The 12,199-nt window shown below is 58.4% G+C and overlaps 1 protein-coding gene across 1 annotated transcript in view; it reads left to right on the top strand.

Annotated features, from left to right (window-relative positions):
• LOC140399913 (serine/threonine-protein kinase MRCK alpha-like) overlaps nucleotides 1–12,199 on the top strand; it is a 188,159-nt gene that overhangs the window by 113,319 nt on the left and 62,641 nt on the right. Inside the window, 7 exon segments of the mRNA XM_072489393.1 lie at nucleotides 859–1,101; nucleotides 2,839–2,871; nucleotides 2,873–2,950; nucleotides 3,168–3,415; nucleotides 4,780–4,885; nucleotides 5,334–5,458; nucleotides 10,573–10,678. Of these exon segments, the coding sequence (XP_072345494.1) occupies nucleotides 859–1,101; nucleotides 2,839–2,871; nucleotides 2,873–2,950; nucleotides 3,168–3,415; nucleotides 4,780–4,885; nucleotides 5,334–5,458; nucleotides 10,573–10,678 (939 nt within the window).

Below are 12,199 nucleotides of genomic sequence, written 5' to 3'. Positions count from 1 at the left end.
GATCTCTTAGTGAACCTTGGCACATTGATGTCTAAGTGACCCTTGTCACCATTGATCTCTAAGTGACTCTTGGCACCATTGATCTCTAAGTCACCCTTGGTGATATTGATCTCTTAGTGACCCTTGGCACATTGGCAGCACGGTAGCTTTGTGGATAGCACAATTGCTTCACAGCTCCAGGGTCCCAGGTTCGATTCCGGCTTGGGTCACTGTCTGTGCGGAGTCTGCACATCCTCCCCGTGTGTGCGTGGGTTTCCTCCGGGTGCTCCGGTTTCCTCCCACAGTCCAAAGATGTGCGGGTTAGGTGGATTTGCCATAATAAATTGCCCTTAGTGTCCAAAATTGCCCTTAGTGTTGGGTGGGGTTACTGGGTTATGGGGATAGGGTGGCGGTGTTGACCTTGGGTAGGGTGCTCTTTCCAAGAGCCGATGCAGACTCGATGGGCTGAATGGCCTCCTTCTGCTCTGTAAATTCTATGATATTGATGTCTCAGTGACCCTTGTGACCATTGATCTCTAAGTGACCCTTGGCACCATTGATCTCTAAGTGACACTTGGCACCATTGATCTGTCAGTGACCCTTGGCAACATTGATCTCTCAGTGACCCTTGGCACCATTGATCTCTCAGTGACCCTTGGCCACATTGATCTCTCAGTGACCCTTGGCACCATTGATCTCTCAGTGACCCTTGGCCACATTGATCTCTCAGTGACCCTTGGCACCATTGATCTCTCAGTGACCCTTGACACAATTTGTCTCTGAATGCCCCTTTCTATCTCTGAGTGCCCTTTTCTGTCTCCAATTGACCCTCAACACTCCCCCCCCCGGACCTCTCTTACGCACTCCCTCTCCTTGCAGGATCTGGCTGACGCCCGGGAGCAACTGACCACGCGGAGCCGCGAGCTGCGCGAGGTGCAGGTCAAGCGGCAGCGGGCGGTCGAGGAGGCCCAGGAAGTGGAGGATCGCTACTCCCAGATCCGCTTGCAGAAGCTGAAACTTTCCCGAGAGCTGCGCGACCGGGAGGAGGAGATGGAGGTGGTGATGGAGAAAGTAGAGAGCCTGAGGCAGGAGCTGTGCAAAGCGGACAAGAGCAAGATGGAGGTGAGGGGGGGGGCGGGGTTAATCCGGGATTGATTCGGGAGCGGCGTTGGGCCTGAAGGGGGAGTATTATTTGAGGGCCTGTTTCGTAAACCCTCGAATTCACTTCAGCACAGCCCTAATGATCGGAGCGTCCCAGGTGACTGAGTGTTGGCTGGTTGGCTATGGAAGGCAGCACAATGTTTGACCTCTACCCATCAATCCAGATAGCCAGCCAGCAGCAGCCAGGAGCACACGCAGTTGCCGAGGGCCACACCCCGACCGAGAGGCAATGAGTGAGCTGAGCAGCAGTTGGGAAGGCCAGGCAAGAGGCAGCGACGTGACTCGGGGAATCGGGGGGGGGCGGGGGGGGGGGGGGGGCAGCAGCCAGCAGGAATGGGGCAACCCGGCCAGAGCTAGAGGCCAGCCAGGCAGCGGGGCTGAGGGCTGGGCTGGACAGTAACCGGACCAGGCAGCGAGGGCGAGATTGGGGGTTTCTGTGCCTTGCATTGTGTGAGCCCAGGGTGGGTGGGGTCAGGAGGGCATTGATGTCATTGTGGCCGGGGCTTGACGTCATTGGGGTGGGGCCTGATGTCATTGGGGTGGGGCTTGACGTCATTGGGGTGGGGCTTGACGTCATTGGGGTGGGGCCTGATGTCATTGTGGCCGGGGCTTGACGTCATTGGGGCCGGGGCTTGACGTCATTGGGGTGGGGACTGATGTCATTGGGGTGGGGCCTGATGTCATTGGGGTGGGGCTTGATGTCATTGGGGTGGGGCTTGATGTCATTGGGGTGGGGCATGATGTCATGGGGAGGGGCTTGACATCATTGGGGTGGGGCCTGACATCATTGGGGTGGGGCTTGATGTCATTGGGGTGGGTCCTGATGTCATAGGGTGGGACTTGATGTCAAGGGATGGGGCTTGACATCATTGGGGTGGGGATTGACATTGGGGGCAGGGTGCGACATTGGAGGCGGGTCTGGACATTGGAGGCGGGGCTATACATTGCAGGCGGGGCTGTACATTGGAGGCGGGGCTCGACGTTGGAGGCGGGGCTCGACATTGCAGGCGGGGCTCGGCATTGGAGGCGGGGCTCGACTCTGGGGGGGGGGCTCGACTCTGGGGGGGGGCTCGACTCTGGGGGGGGCTCGACTCTGGGGGGGGCTCGACTCTGGGGGGGGGCTCGACTCTGGGGGGGGCTTCGACTCTGGGGGGGGCTTCGACTCTGGGGGGGCTTCGACTCTGGGGGGGCTCGACTCTGGGGGGGGCTTCGACTCTGGGGGGGGGTCGACTCTGGGGGCAGGGCTTGACATTGGGGGCTGGGCTTAATATTGGGGGTGGGGCTTGACATTGGGGGCGGGGCTTAATATTGGGGGTGGGGCTTGACATTGGGGGCGGGGGGGGCGACACTGGGGCGGGGCTCAACATTGGGGGGCCCGCGGGCCGACATTGTGGGCGGGGCTCGACACGGGGGGGGGGTTAGAACCCCGACACAGAGGGTGGGGCAAAGGTAAGTCCGCCTCCGCAGGTGGAAATGAGGGGCGGGACTCTCCGTTGGCCGACGCGGACGACGGGGCGACACGATTGGCCGAAGAATAGGCTTCGCGCTAAAACCACGGCGGGCGTCGCTTTGACGCCAAGTCGCGATTGTCCGTCACCTCGACAGCGGCTGGGCGCGCTCCAGCACAGCCAGCGCCACCGGGCAGGGAGGTGCTGGTGAACGGGTGGCCGCCACTGACTAGGACCGTGTGCGTTGCAGCTGGAGGCCAAGGTGGAGGAGGAGCAGCAGGACGGTGGCGAGACAGCGCCAACTGTGGGAGCGCAGCGAGCAGCGGAGGAAGCAGCTGGAGGAGGAGGCGGAGAGGCTCAAGGTAAGGCGACCCTTACGGCCCCCAATTCCCACTGCAAATTCCAACCCCCCCCCCCCAACGTCCTGTACCAAACCCTCCTCGGCCCTCACCTGTATCATCTCCCCCCCCCCCGCTCCCCCACCGCCCCCCGCTCCCCCACCGCCCCTCCTTCCCCGTCCACGACGATACTAACCAGACGCTTGCCCCCCCCCCCCCCCCCCCTCTCTCTCCCCGGCAGCTCGGGCAGGCCGGAGTGTCCCCGGGCAGGCGGAGCCCCGGGCCCGGCCAGGAGCTGGCGGCCGCCAGGGCCCGCCTGGAGCAGAAGGTGCTGGCGTGCGAGGAGGAGCTGGAGAAGCGGGAGGGGGCGCACGCCGCCGGCCTGAAGGCCCTGCGCGAGCGGCTGGCCGACTCGGAGGACCGGCACCGGCGGCTGGAGAGGGAGCGCTCGGCGGGCAAGGAGCGGCTGGAGAAGGCCCGGAGCGACAGGTGAGGCCGGTGGCTGCTCGTGGCGGGGGGAGGGGAACCGCAGCATTCCGGGAGGGGGGGGGGGTGGTATGCAGCCTGCTGGGTACCGTGCCCGCTGGGTTTAGCGGACCCAGTGTGTGTCTGCTGGGATTTTGAGGAGTGTGTCTGCTGGAATTTGGGGACTGTGTCTGCTGGGATTTTGGGGAGTGTGTCTGCTGGGATTTTGGGGGAGTCTGTCTGCTGAGATTTTGAAGAGTGTCTGCTGGGATTTTGGGGAGTATGTCTGCTTGGATTTTGGGGAGTGTGTCTGCTGTGATTTTGGGGAGTGTGTCTGCTGGGATTTTGGGGAGTATGTCCGCTGGATTTTGGGGACTGCGTCTGCTGGATTTTGGGGGGTGTCTCTGCTGGGAATTTGGGGAGTGTCTACTGGGATTTTGGGGAGTGTCTACTGGGATTTTGGGGAGTGTCTGCTGGGATTTTGGGGAGTGTCTGCTGGGTTTTGGGGTGTGTCTGCTGGGATTTTGGGGAGTGTGTCTGCTGGGATTTTGTGGAGTATGTCTGCTGAGATTTTGGGGAGTATGTCTGCTGGATTTGGGGGAATGTGTCTGCTGGGATTTTGTGGAGTATGTCTGCTGGATTTTGGGGACTGTGTCTGCTGGATTTTGGGGAGTGTGTCTGCTGGATTTTGGGGAGTATGTCTGCTGGATTTTGGGGACTGTGTCTGCTGGATTTTGGGGAGTGCCTGCTGGGATTTTGGGGTGTGTGCCTGCTGGATTTTGGGGAGCGTGTCTGCTGGGATTTTCCAGGCCTTATCGATGAGATAGGGGCCTTATCGATGAGGGCAGCACGGTAGCATTGTGGATAGCACCGTTGCTTCACAGCTCCAGTGTGCCAGGTTCGATTCCGGCTTGGGTCACTGTCTGTGTGGAGTCTGCACATCCTCCCCGTGTGTGCGTGGGTTTCCTCCGGGTGCTCCGGTTTCCTCCCACAGTCCAAAGATGTGCAGGTTAGGTGGATTGGCCGTGATAAATTGCCCTTAGTGTCCAAAATTGCCCTTAGTGTTGGGTGGGGTTACTGGGTTATGGGGATAGGGTGGAGGTGTTGACCTTGGGTAGGGTGCTCTTTCCAAGAGCCGGTGCAGACTCGATGGGCCGAATGGCCTCCTTCTGCACTGTAAATTCTATCAAATTCTATGAAATTCTAATTCTATGAGATGAGGGTTGATGGTGGGCGTACAGCTGTGGGGGGGGGTGGGTGGGGTTGGTTTGCACGTGACTGGCGTCCCATTGGGGCGGGCCCTGAGCTTCTGCCCGGGGTTGGGGGGGGGGGGTTCTGCTGCTGCACGCCCCCCTGCTCACCCTCGGCCCGTCCTGATTTCCCCACAGGCAGCTGGAGCAGGAGGAAGCCCTGATGGAGCTGCGGCTGGCCCACGAGCAGGAGAAGGGCCTGCTGAGGGAGACCAACCTGAAGCTGAGTGTGGAGCTCGAGCCGGTGAGTGACGTCCGAACCTTGACGATTAACCCTTAGTGTTCGTGAACAACAGGCTTTACTCCGGTGGAACCTCCTGTGGTTTCGGAGGGGGGTGGGGGAGGGAATGCACCCCATTATGTTGTTGGGCATGGTGGGTGGGTGGGTGGCCAACTGAGACACTCGGTTCAAGGGCAATTAGGGATGGGCAAAAAGCACTAGGCCCGGCCTAGCGATGCCCCACTTCCTCCCTGACATATCCGGGCGGCCTAGGCCGTGACTCCCCGGGCACAGGCACTGGGAGAGACGGCCTGGTTACCGGGGCTTGACGTCTCTGCAGTGAGAGCCTAACCTGGGTTTGCCCCCCTCCCCCCCCCCCCCACCCCCCCCCCCCCCACCCCCCCCCCCCCCCCCACCCCCCCCCCCCCACCCCCAACCCGGAGCTGACTTGCGATCTCTTGCCTTCCTGTAGCTCATGGAACAGCTGGACAGGCTGCGGGCCGCCAACAAACAGCTGGAGGAAGAGCTGCGGCCTCTGAAGAGCCGGGCGGAGGTGGTGACAGAGTGGGACAACCAGATAGCTGACATCATCCAGTGGTAAGCAATCGGTATGGGGGGGTGGGGGGGGGGGGGGGGGGACACGGGGTGTTCGGACGGGACTGGGCTGGGAGGCTGGGATTGAGGGATACGGGTAGAATGCGGGTTGGGATTGAGGGATACGGGGAGAATGCGGGTAGGGATTGAGGGATACGGGGAGAATGCGGGTAGGGATTGAGGGATACGGGGAGAATGCGGGTAGGGATTGAGGGATACGGGGAGAATGCGGGTCGGGATTGAGGGATACGGGGAGAATACGGACAGGGATTGAGGGATACGGGGAGAATGTGGGTCGGGATTGAGGGATACGGGGTGAATGTGGGTTGGGATTGAGGGATACGGGGTCAATGTGGGTCGGGATTGAGGGATACGGGGTGAATGTGGGTTGGGATTGAGGGATACGGGGAGAATGCGGGTTGGGATTGAGGGATACGGGGAGAATGCGGGTAGGGATTGAGGGATACGGGGAGAATGCGGGTAGGGATTGAGGGATACGGGGAGAATGCGGGTAGGGATTGAGGGATACGGGGAGAATGCGGGTCGGGATTGAGGGATACGGGGAGAATACGGACAGGGATTGAGGGATACGGGGAGAATGTGGGTCGGGATTGAGGGATACGGGGTGAATGTGGGTTGGGATTGAGGGATACGGGGAGAATGTGGGTTGGGATTGAGGGATACGGGGAGAATGTGGGTTGGGATTGAGGGATACGGGGAGAATGCGGGTCGGGATTGAGGGATACGGGGAGAATGTGGACAGGGATTGAGGGATACGGGGAGAATGTGGGTCGGGATTGAGGGATACGGGGTGAATGTGGGTTGGGATTGAGGGATACTGGGAGAATGTGGGTTGGGATTGAGGGATACGGGGTGAATGTGGGTTGGGATTGAGGGATACGGGGAGAATGTGGGTTGGGATTGAGGGATACGGGGAGAATGTGGGTTGGGATTGAGGGATACGGGGAGAATGCGGGTTGGGATTGAGGGATACGGGGAGAATGCGGGTCGGGATTGAGGGATACGGGGAGAATGTGGGTTGGGATTGAGGGATACGGGGAGAATGTGGGTTGGGATTGAGGGATACGGGGAGAATGTGGGTTGGGATTGAGGATTACGGGGAGAATGCGGGTTGGGATTGAGGGATACGGGGAGAATGCGGGTTGGGATTGAGGGATACGGGGAGAATGTGGGTCGGGATTGAGGGATACGGGGAGAATGTGGACAGGGATTGAGGATTACGGGGAGAATGTGGGTCGGGATTGAGGGATACGGGGAGAATGTGGACAGGGATTGAGGGATACGGGGAGAATGTGGGTTGGGATTGAGGGATACGGGGAGAATGTGGGTTGGGATTGAGGGATACGGGGAGAATGTGGGTTGGGATTGAGGATTACGGGGAGAATGTGGGTTGGGATTGAGGGATACGGGGAGAATGCGGGTTGGGATTGAGGGATACGGGGAGAATGTGGGTTGGGATTGAGGGATACGGGGAGAATGTGGGTTGGGATTGAGGGATACGGGGAGAATGTGGGTTGGGATTGAGGGATACGGGGAGAATGTGGGTTAGGATTGAGGGATACGGGGTGAATGTGAGTTGGGATTGAGGGATACGGCTAGAATGTGGGTTGGGATTGAGGGATACGGGGAGAATGTGGGTTGGGATTGAGGGATACGGCTAGAATGTGGGTTGGGATTGAGGGATACGGGGAGAATGTGGGTTAGGATTGAGGGATACGGGGTGAATGTGAGTTGGGATTGAGGGATACGGCTAGAATGTGGGTAGGGATTGAGGGATACGTGGAGAATGCGGGTTGGGATTGAGGGATACGGGGAGAATGTGGACAGGGATTGAGGGATACGGGGAGAATGTGGGTTGGGATTGAGGGATACGTGGAGAATGCGGGTAGGGATTGAGGGATACGGGGAGAATGCGGGTAGGGATTGAGGGATACGGGGAGAATGCGGGTAGGGATTGAGGGATACGGGGAAAATGCGGGTAGGGATTGAGGGATACGGGGAGAATGCGGGTAGGGATTGAGGGATACGGGGAGAATGCGGGTAGGGATTGAGGGATACGGGGAGAATGCGGGTAGGGATTGAGGGATACGGGGAGAATGCGGGTAGGGATTGAGGGATACGGGGAGAATGCGGGTTGGGATTGAGGGATACGGGGAGAATGCGGGTAGGGATTGAGGGATACGGGGAGAATGCGGGTAGGGATTGAGGGATATGGGGAGAATGCGGGTAGGGATTGAGGGATACGGGGAGAATGCGGGTAGGGATTGAGGGATACGGGGAGAATGTGGGTCGGGTTTGAGGGATACGGGGAGAATGTGGACAGGGATTGAGGGATACGGGGAGAATGTGGGTTGGGATTGAGGGATACGGGGAGAATGTGGGTTGGGATTGAGGGATACGGGGAGAATGTGGGTTGGGATTGAGGGATACGGGGTGAATGTGGGTTGGGATTGAGGGATACGGGGAGAATGTGGGTTGGGATTGAGGGATACGGGGAGAATGCGGGTTGGGATTGAGGGATACGGGGAGAATGTGGGTTGGGATTGAGCGATACGGGGAGAATGCGGGTAGGGATTGAGGGATACGGGGAGAATGTGGGTTGGGATTGAGCGATACGGGGAGAATGTGGGTTGGGATTGAGGGATACGGGGAGAATGTGGGTTGGGATTGAGCGAAAGGGGGAGAATGCGGGTAGGGATTGAGGGATACGGGGATAATGCGGGTAGGGATTGAGGGATACGGGGAGAATGTGGGTCGGGATTGAGGGATACGGGGAGAATGTGGGTTGGGATTAAGGGATACGGGGAGAATGTGGGTTGGGATTGAGGGATACGGGGAGAATATGGGTTGGGATTGAGGGATACGGGGAGAATGTGGGTTGGGATTGAGGGATACGGGGAGAATGTGAGTTGGGATTGAGCGATACGGGGAGAATGTGGGTTGGGATTGAGGGATACGGGGAGAATGTGGGTTGGGATTGAGGGATACGGGGAGAATGTGGGTTGGGATTGAGGGATACGGGGAGAATGTGGGTTGGGATTGAGCGATACGGGGAGAATGTGGGTTGGGATTGAGGGATACCGGGAGAATGCGGGTTGGGATTGAGGGATACGGGGAGAATGTGGGTTGGGATTGAGGGATACGGGTAGAATGCGGGTTGGGATTGAGGGATACGGGGAGAATGTGGGTTGGGATTGAGGGATACGGGGAGAATGTGGGTTGGGATTGAGGGATACGGGGAGAATGTGGGTTGGGATTGATGGATACGGGGAGAATGTGGGTTGGGATTGAGGGATAGGGGGAGAATGTGGGTTGGGATTGAGGGATACGGGGAGAATGTGGGTTGGGATTGAGGGATACGGGGAGTATGTGGGTTGGGATTGAGGGATACGGGGAGAATGTGGGTTGGGATTGAGGGATACGGGGAGAATGTGGGTTGGGATTGAGGGATACGGGGAGAATGCGGGTTGGGATTGAGCGATACGGGGAGAATGTGAGTTGGGATTGAGGGATATGGGGAGAATGTGAGTTGGGATTGAGGGATACGGGGAGAATGTGGGTTGGGATTGAGGGATACGGCGAGAATGTGGGTTGGGGTTGAGGGATACGGCGAGAATGTGGGTTGGGATTGAGGGATACAGGGAGAATGTGAGTTGGGATTGAGGGATACGGGGAGAATGTGGGTAGGGATTGAGGGATACGGGGTGAATGTGGGTTGGGATTGAGGGATACGGGGAGAATGTGGGTTGGGATTGAGGGATACGGGGTGAATGTGGGTTGGGATTGAGGGATACGGGGAGAATGTGAGTTGGGATTGAGCGATACGGGGAGAATGTGGGTTGGGATTGAGGGATACGGGGAGAATTTGGGTTGGGATTGAGGGATACAGGGAGAATGTGGGTTGGGATTGAGGGATACGGGGAGAATGTGGGTTGGGATTGAGGGATACGGGGTCAATGTGGGTTGGGATTGAGCGATACGGGGAGAATGTGTGTTGGGATTGAGGGATACGGGGAGAATGCGAGTTGGGATTGAGGGATACGGGGAGAATGTGGGCTGGGATTGAGGGATACGGGGAGAATGCGGGTTGGGATTGAGGGATACGGGGTGAATGTGGGTAGGGATTGAGGGATACGGGGTGAATGTGGACAGGGATTGAGGGATACGGGGAGAATGTGGGTTGGGATTGAGGGATACGGGGTGAATGTGGGTTGGGATTGAGGGATACGGGGAGAATGTGGGTTGGGATTGAGGGATACGGGGAGAATGTGGGTTGGGATTGAGGGATACGGGGTGAATGTGGGTAGGGATTGAGGGATACGGGGAGAATGTGGGTTGGGATTGAGGGATACGGGGTGAATGTGGGTTGGGATTGAGGGATACGGGGAGAATGTGGGTTGGGATTGAGGGATACGGGGAGAATGTGGGTTGGGATTGAGGGATACGGGGAGAATGTGAGTTGGGATTGAGGGATACGGGGAGAATGTGGGTTGGGATTGAGGGATACGGGGAGAATGTGAGTTGAGATTGAGGGATACGGGGAGAATGTGGGTAGGGATTGAGGGATACGGGGTGAATGTGGGTTGGGATTGAGGGATACGGGGAGAATGTGGGTTGGGATTGAGGGATACGGGGAGAATGTGGGTTGGGATTGAGGGATACGGGGTGAATGTGGGTTGGGATTGAGGGATACGGGGTGAATGTGGGTTGGGATTGAGGGATACGGGGAGAATGCGGGTTGGGATTGAGGGATACGGGGTGAATGTGGGTTGGGATTGAGGGATACGGGGAGAATGTGAGTTGGGATTGAGGGATACGGGGTGAATGTGGGTTGGGATTGAGGGATACGGGGAGAATGTGGGTTGGGATTGAGGGATGCGGGGAGAATGCGGGTTGGGATTGAGGGATACGGGGTGAATGTGGGTTGGGATTGAGGGATACGGGGAGAATGTGGGTTGGGATTGAGCGATACGGGGAGAATGTAATGTACAGGTATGGGACTCAATTCCACCCTGTTTGGGATCAACTAGTCTTGGTTGCGTTCCGCCATTGGGATGGGAGAGCTAATGGAATGTTCTGGATGCCCCTGTTGATAGGGTGAGTGAAGAGAAGGAAGCTCGCGGGTACCTTCAGTCCCTGGCCACGAAGATGACGGAGGAACTGGATTCGTTGAAAACCCTGAGCAGCCATGTCAAGTCGGTGGTGAGGCCTGGTTTTGGGGACTCTTCATTTGGGACACGGCAGTCAAAACATGATCGGACCCAAGGGCGGGGGGTGGACTTGGGGGCGGGGGGGGGGGGGGGGGGGGAGGAGGAGGGGGGGCGAAGAATTGGGGAGAATGTGGTTGGGTGGGATTGAGGTCTATGGGGGAAGGTGGGATTGAGGGATATGGGGAAAGGTGGGATTGAGGGATATGGGGAAAGGTGGGATTGAGGGATATGGGGAAACGGTGGGATTTCGGGATATGGGTAAAAGGTGGGATTGAGGGATATGGGGAAAGGTGGGATTGAGGGATATGGGGAAACGGTGGGATTTGGGGATATGGGGAAAGATGGGATTGAGGGATATGGGTAAAAAGTGGGATTGAGGGATATGGGGAAAGGTGGGATTGAGGGATATGGGGAAACGGTGGGATTTCGGGATGAGGGGAAAAGGTGGGATTTTGGGATATGGGAAAGAGGTGGGATTGATGGATATGGGGAAACGGTGGGATTGAGGGATTATGGGGAAAGGTGGGTTTCAGGATATGGGGAAAGGTGAGATTTTGGGATATGGGAAAAGGGTGGGATTTTGAGATATGAGAAAAAGGTGGGATTTCGGGATATGGGGAAAAGGTGGGTTTCAGGATATGGGGAAAGGTGAGATTTTGGGATATGGGGAAAAGGTGGGATTTTGAGATATGAGAAAAAGGTGAGATTTCGGGATATGGGGAAAAGGTGGGATTTCGGGATTTGGGGAAAAGGTGGGATTTGGGGATATGGGGAAAAGGTGGGATTGAGGGGAAAAGGGGAGAACATGGGATGGTGGGATTTTGGGATAAGGGAGATTGGGTTGGGTGGGATTTGGGGATAAGGGGAGAATGGGAATGAGTGGGATTTGGAGATAAGGGGAGAATGGGGATGAGTGGGATTTGGGACAAGGGGAGAATGGGGGTGGGTGGGATTTGGGGATAAGGGGAGAATGGGGATGGGTGGGATTTGGGGATAGGGGGAGAATGGGGGTGGGTGGGATTTGGGGATAAGGGGCGAAATTCTCCGGTATCGACGCGCGATGTCCGCCGACTGGTGCCCAAAACGGCGCAAATCAGTCGGGCATTGCGCCGCCCCAAAGGTGCGGAATCCTCCGCATCTTTGGGGGCTGAGCCCCAACCTTAAGGGGCTAGGCCCGCGCCAGACAATTTCCGCCCCGCCAGCTGGCGGAAAAGGCCTTTGGTGCCCCGCCAGCTGGCGCGGAAATGACATCTCCGGGCGGCGCATGTGCGGGAGCGTTAGTGGCCGCTGACGGCATTCCCGCGCATGCGCAGTGGAGGGAGTCTCTTCCGCCTCCGCCATGGTGGAGACCGTGGCGAAGGCGGAAGGGAAAGAGTGCCCCCACGGCACAGGCCCGCCCGCGGGTCGGTGGGCCCCAATCGCGGGCCAGGCCACCGTGGGGGCACCCCCCCCGGGGCCAGATCGCCCTGCGCCCCCCCCCCCCCCAGGACCCCGGAGCCCGCCCACGCCGCCT

Source organism: Scyliorhinus torazame, chromosome 24 (genome assembly GCF_047496885.1).
Source record: "Scyliorhinus torazame isolate Kashiwa2021f chromosome 24, sScyTor2.1, whole genome shotgun sequence".
Lineage (NCBI taxonomy): Eukaryota > Metazoa > Chordata > Chondrichthyes > Carcharhiniformes > Scyliorhinidae > Scyliorhinus > Scyliorhinus torazame.
Note: the sequence above shows the minus strand (reverse complement) of the source record. Positions and strands in the feature narration are given on the sequence as shown.